Genomic DNA, 6,000 nt, shown 5'->3' with positions numbered 1-6,000 from the left:
AGGGAGGAAATAGCTTGATGTGGGTTTCAGACAAAGCTCGGCACAACATCGTGGGCCGAGGGGCCTGTTCTGTGCTGTACTGTTCTATGTTCTATGTTCTATGTTCAACTTGATGCAGAATGAATGATTGAAAGGCAGACAAGAGAACATTGAAATAGTCAAGCATGGAGGTAACTAAAGCACTGATGAAGGTTTTAGCAGGAATGAACTGAGACATGGGTAGAAATGGACAATATCACAAAGATAGAAGCAGATGTTTTTGCTGATAAAGGGGACATGAGGTCAGAAACTTAGCTCCCGGCCAAATAGAAAATTGATTTATTGTTTAATCAGCTAAAGTTCTGGGATAGCTTTGTTCTTTTCAGAATTATTTAACTCCTTTTTAATGCTAGTTGTCCAGTTAATTTTTATTGGTTTAGTTTTCTTCCCATCCTGATATGATGCCTGAAAGTTGGTACAGTATATTGTACTATATAAGATCATAGATATGATAAGTTCAGAATTTCTGTTCTCTCCCCTGGGGTAGAACATCTAAGCAGGCATGGTGAGTTTTGTTTTTTTGAACCAGCATTGAGCTTATTGCCTCAGAGAGAACAAAGCAAAGACAGACAAAACCTCGTCGAAGTGAAATTTTGATCGTGAACATTAGGGGTGGAATTTTCCTGTCTCGCCTGCCATGGGAATCGTATTGGGTGATGGGAGAACAATGCAAACGTCCATTGACCTCCGGCGGAATTTTCTGATCTTGGGATGAGCACGACCACAAAATCCTGTCCTCATTCTACTATTTGGGGATAGTATGGTGTTCTCAATTACATGGCTCTTCATTGATCCATTGTTCTGTAGAAAGGGTGGAATTTAAGTGCCTACTGAAAATATGTTATTAAAGCATTTTTGTTAGTGATATATGAAACTAATTGTTTGTATTTTTTCACTTTCAGCATGCTTTAGTTCTTTCATTCAACAAACTGGATTTCTGGCATTGCCTCCCTTTTTTGCTCTGTGATCACTTTCTCCAAGGAAGCAAAGCTACACACATTTCTTGCTTACCACCGTAGTTTACAAGAAAAAGTAATCATGAGGAGATTGACTTGGTGCAAGGTAGTTTTGGCTACATCTTTGGTCTGGGTTCTGCTGGATGTCTTCTTATTACTGTACTTCAGCGAATGCAACAAATGTGATGACAAGAAAGACCGATCTCTGTTACCAGCCTTGAGGGGTAAGTGCTTATTTTCTGGATTTGCCACTGTGCAGAATCACTGATGTTAGAAAATTAAAAATATATTACAAGGTAAAGAATCCATTAGCACAAAATGAAATTTCCTTTGCCCTCTACCAGCATAACTTGTGATGAACTCAAAATTTCACTGCTAGTAAGTTTTGACCTCCCCCCATACGTGAAATAACTCTTCCCTGATGAGATTACTTTGATCCAAACACAAGTTAGTTGTGCAAGATCACTGTGCTTTTCACTGACTATTTTGGTCTTGTATACATGATGCTGACTGCAGGGAATATAAATTTAAGTTTGAGATATTTTCAAAATCTTTATGATATCAGATTTTGGATTTGTTATTGAGGGATTTTTTTTATGTGGCCAAATCTTTCTTGGGTATTAGTAGTGTATTGGTTAGCCATTTTCCACAGTATTTAACTAGGTCAACAAACTGCAATGATATGATGGAACTGTTTCTTCCTTTATAAATGTTACAGCTGTATACGTGAGAAAGCTCATTACAAGAGTTTGCACTGTAGCAGATTGGACATCTGCTGTGAATGTGTCCTGCTGTCCAACATAGCATTTGAGCAGAGTTTTCAGAAAACTCTGACCTAGAAACTGAGACAGTTGAATACCTTATATTAAGGATATTTGAGAGACAAAAAATTTGGTGGCAGATTGATTAAACACTGGTCTGAGCTGCAAAAATTCATTTTCCTTTCTCCATCCATAACATTGTCATAGAGTCATAGAGGTTTACAGCATTGAAACAGGCTCTTCGGCCCAACTTGTCCATGCCGCCCTTTTTATTTAAACCCCTAAGCTAATCCGAATTGCCTGCATTTGGCCCATATCCCTCTATACCCATCTTACCCATGTAATTGTCTAAATGCTTTTTAAAAGACAAAATTGTACCCGCCTCTACTACTACCTCTGGCAGCTTATTCCAGACACTGACAACCCTCTGTGTGAAAAAATTGCCGCTCTGGACACTTTAGTATCTCTCCTCTCTCACCTTAAACCTATACCCTCTAGTTTTAGACTCCCCTACCTTTGGGAAAAGATATAGACTACCTACCTTGTCTATGCCCCTCATTGTTTTATAGACCTCTATAAGATCACCCTATAAACCTCTAAAAGATTGTATTCAAAGGTTGGGAATAGAAGCTAATTGAGGGATTGAGAGAGACTGACAGGCTACTGGAGAGTATCACCTCATTTTGGTAGCCTCATCTGGTATGTTTAATAAGGGGAAGCACTTATGCACATTATTAACTACTTTTGTATTTTTGTATAAAACATTTAAGTCTTTAAACAAGAAGAATATGGGCTACAAGCTAATTTAGCAAAATTTAAGCCTTAAGCTATTGCATATCTGTTGGCAATAACTTTAGCCGATTACAGCAACTTACTGTACTATGCATTAAGCATTGAAACAAAAACAAAATATGCATGTTTTCTGCTGCACATAATGAAACATTTTAGATGCAAAGGTTACAATTTTTACCCTGTCTCAGTGAATACATAATTAAACTATTTTTGTTTAAACATTATACCGCTGCTTGAATTTGAACTATACAGTATATAATACCCGAGTGTGAGTGGAATCAGTCCACTCAATTAAAAGCAGTAATGCTGGGACAACTAATCCACTTCTTTGATCTTTTGACTCTTTGTTCCCTTCTCTCCCAACAGCCATTTGCTGCTCTCACACTGTGTCGTGTAGACAAAATGAGAAGTGCATAAAATGTCAGCTGTCTTCTAAATGTTTTGGTTTTGATATCAGTAATATCTTTGTTTTGAGTTTGAGATCCTCTGGCATCTCCCTGGCCTCCCATGTCGTTACATTTTGTAACATTTGTTTGAGGTATTTCAGCAACTGTTATTAATATAAACATTTACTCAAACCGTGCTTATTGTGTATACAGGAATAAATGTCTCTCTTATGAACTTTTAAACATTTTGTTAATATCAAACTGTTATCATGAAATGTAAAATTTCATTTACAGAACTTGCATAGAGAAAATAGTCAAAAGTGAGTAATGTGATGGTGGTACAGCAGTTAGCACTGCTGCCTCGCAGCGCCAGGGACCTGGGTTCGATTCCCGGCTTAGCTCACTGTCTGTGCTGAGTCTGCACGTTCTCCCTGTGTGTGCATGGGTTTCCTCCGGGTGCTCCGCTTTCCTCCCAGTCCGAAAGACATGCTGATTGGGTGCATTAGCCATGCTAAATTCTCTCTGTGTACCCAAAAAGGTGCCGGAGTGTGGTGACTAGGGGATTTTCACGGGAACTTCATTGCAATGTTAATGTAAGCCTACTGCGACACTAATGAACAAATAAATAAACCCACAATTTGTGCTTCCCTCAGGAGATGGGGATTTGAAGGCCTAGTTTTGCTTACTATGTTACTTCTAAAATACTTTAATGGCACATCAAAAAAGAAAAGGATGATGAGAGGGAGGTCATGCCTCACTAACCTGGTGGAGTTTTTTGAGAAGTGACTAGAATGGTTGACGAGGGAAGGGCCGTGGATGTCGTCCATATGGACTTCAGTAAAGCGTTTGACAAAGTCCCTCATGGTAGGTTGGTGCAAAAGGTTGGATCTCATGGGATTAAGGGGGAGGTGGCTAGATGGGTGGAGAACTGGCTTGGTCACAGAAGACAGAGGGTGGTAGTGGGAGGGTCTTTTTCCGACTGGATGCCTGTGACTAGTGGTGTTCCGCAGGGCTCTGTATTGGGACCTCTGCTGTTTGTGATTTATATAAACGATCTGGAAGAAGGTGTAACTGGGGTGATCAGTAAGTTTGCGGACGACACGAAAATGGCTGGACTTGCAGATAGTGAGGACCATTGTCAGAGGCTACAGAAGGATATAGATAGGCTGGAAATTTGGACAAAGAAATGGCAGATGGAGTTCAATCCAGATAAATGCAAAGTGATGCATTTTGGTAGAACTAACGTAGGGGGGAACTATACGATAAATGGCAGAACCATAAAGGGTGTAGATACGCAGAGGGACCTGGGTGTGCAAGTTCACAGATCCTTGAAGGTGACGTCACGGGTGGAGAAGGTAGTGAATAAGGCATATGGCATGCTTGCCTTTATAGGACGGGGCATAGAGTATAAAAGTTGGGGTCTGATGTTGCAGTTGTATAGAACGTTGGTTCGGCCGCATTTGGAATACTGCGCCCAGTTCTGGTCACCACGCTACCAGAAGGACGTGGAGGCTTTGGAGAGAGTGCAGAGGAGGTTTACCAGGATGTTGCCTGGTATGGAAGGGCTTAGTTATGAGGAGAGATTGGGCAAACTGGGGTTGTTCTCACTGGAAAGACGGAGGATGAGGGGTGACCTAATAGAGGTGTATAAAATTATGAAAGGCATAGATAGGGTGAACGGTGGGAAGCTTTTTCCCAGATCGGTGGTGACGTTCACGAGGGGTCATAGGTTCAAGGTGAGGGGGGGGAGGTTTAACACGGATATCAGAAGGACGTATTTTACACAGAGGGTGGTGGGGGCCTGGAATGCGCTGCCGGCAAGGTGGTGGAGGCAGACACACTGGGAACGTTTAAGACTTATCTAGATAGCCACATGAACGGAGTGGGAATGGAGGGATACAAAAGAATGGTCTAGTTTGGACCAGGGAGTGGCGCGGGCTTGGAGGGCCGAAGGGCCTGTTCCTGTGCTGTATTGTTCTTTGTTCTTCGTTCTTTGAAATATCTATTATAGAGAAAAAACACCACTCTGAACTGTCAAAATCCCTATTTGGCATTCTTTGCTATTTTATGTTTCTAGATGTCCAACTTTTTAAGGAACTGTGTGCAAGATAATTGGATTTGAAGGTTACGAAAGTCTAGGAATCTCCGGTATATTTGGATTGTATCAAATATGGCAGTTTGTTACAATTTGCAGCATTTCTACATGTGATTGATCTCATTCACTTTTGACTTTGGAGTGAATGCACAATCAGACACAGGACAAGGATAATTATCACAGCAGAAACTTCAACATTAAAGAGTGTGTTCATATATATGTTGTATTGGAAATAAAAAACAAATTTCACATCCTAAAATGTTATTTTTCAAATTGATGTTTTGCAGGCCTTAAAATTGTTTCCAATTTATGGGACAGTGTAGTATGGTCTGCTTCAGCAAAAATTCACTGTTCATAAATATTGTAAACACGTTTGCTGCTAAAGTGGTTTATTGTGTTAAGTGAGGTTGCCACTCGAAGTGGATCTTGCCTCTGGAAGAGCACAGAGTTTGAAATTGGTCAGAATTGCTTGATGAATTCTTGGTTTTATGTTGCTCCGTTTTCTACTCCTCCAGTCACAAAATAAAATCCCCAAATACAAAGATTACTCGTAGCATTTTAGCATTAAAATCTGATAGTTCTTTATCAAATATATAGGGGGTGATCTTACCAAAAAAATTCGAAGTGTTGAACGAGCGTGGAAATGGGAGAGAATTGCGCCAATTTTTTTGGGCGAGTTAAAAATCCAATCTTACCACACTCTGAGGAAAAAAATGAAGCAAGATCTGTTTTCCACCAGGATGGGGAGGAGGTGGAGTCTAAGCCCACACAAAAGCTGGCAGCTTACAGCAGAGTTGCCATTGCACATGTGCAGATTTCTTTGTTCTGTGCAATAGCACAAAACAGAGAGACCTATCACTGCCTCCCCTACCCCCGCTGGGCTGCATGGCTGATCACCTTCCCCCACGCACAGACTGACTGGTTGTGGCCGCCCCCTGCCTCGCAAGGGCTCGCCGATTGCTCCCCCTGAC

At 40.9% G+C, this 6,000-nt stretch overlaps 1 protein-coding gene across 3 annotated transcripts in view; it reads left to right on the top strand.

Moving 5' to 3' along the window:
* The first annotated feature begins 1,077 nt into the window (after positions 1-1,077).
* The window catches only part of galnt13 (polypeptide N-acetylgalactosaminyltransferase 13), a 421,054-nt gene continuing 416,131 nt past the window's right edge, over positions 1,078-6,000 (top strand). For all 3 annotated transcript variants that reach the window (XM_078229193.1, XM_078229194.1, XM_078229192.1), the window contains exon 1: positions 1,078-1,219. In XM_078229193.1, the coding sequence (XP_078085319.1) occupies positions 1,078-1,219 (142 nt within the window). The remainder of the gene's footprint in view (positions 1,220-6,000) is intronic.

The sequence above is a fragment of the Mustelus asterias genome, chromosome 14 (genome assembly GCF_964213995.1).
Source record: "Mustelus asterias chromosome 14, sMusAst1.hap1.1, whole genome shotgun sequence".
Classification (NCBI taxonomy): Eukaryota; Metazoa; Chordata; class Chondrichthyes; order Carcharhiniformes; family Triakidae; genus Mustelus; species Mustelus asterias.
Note: the sequence above shows the minus strand (reverse complement) of the source record. Positions and strands in the feature narration are given on the sequence as shown.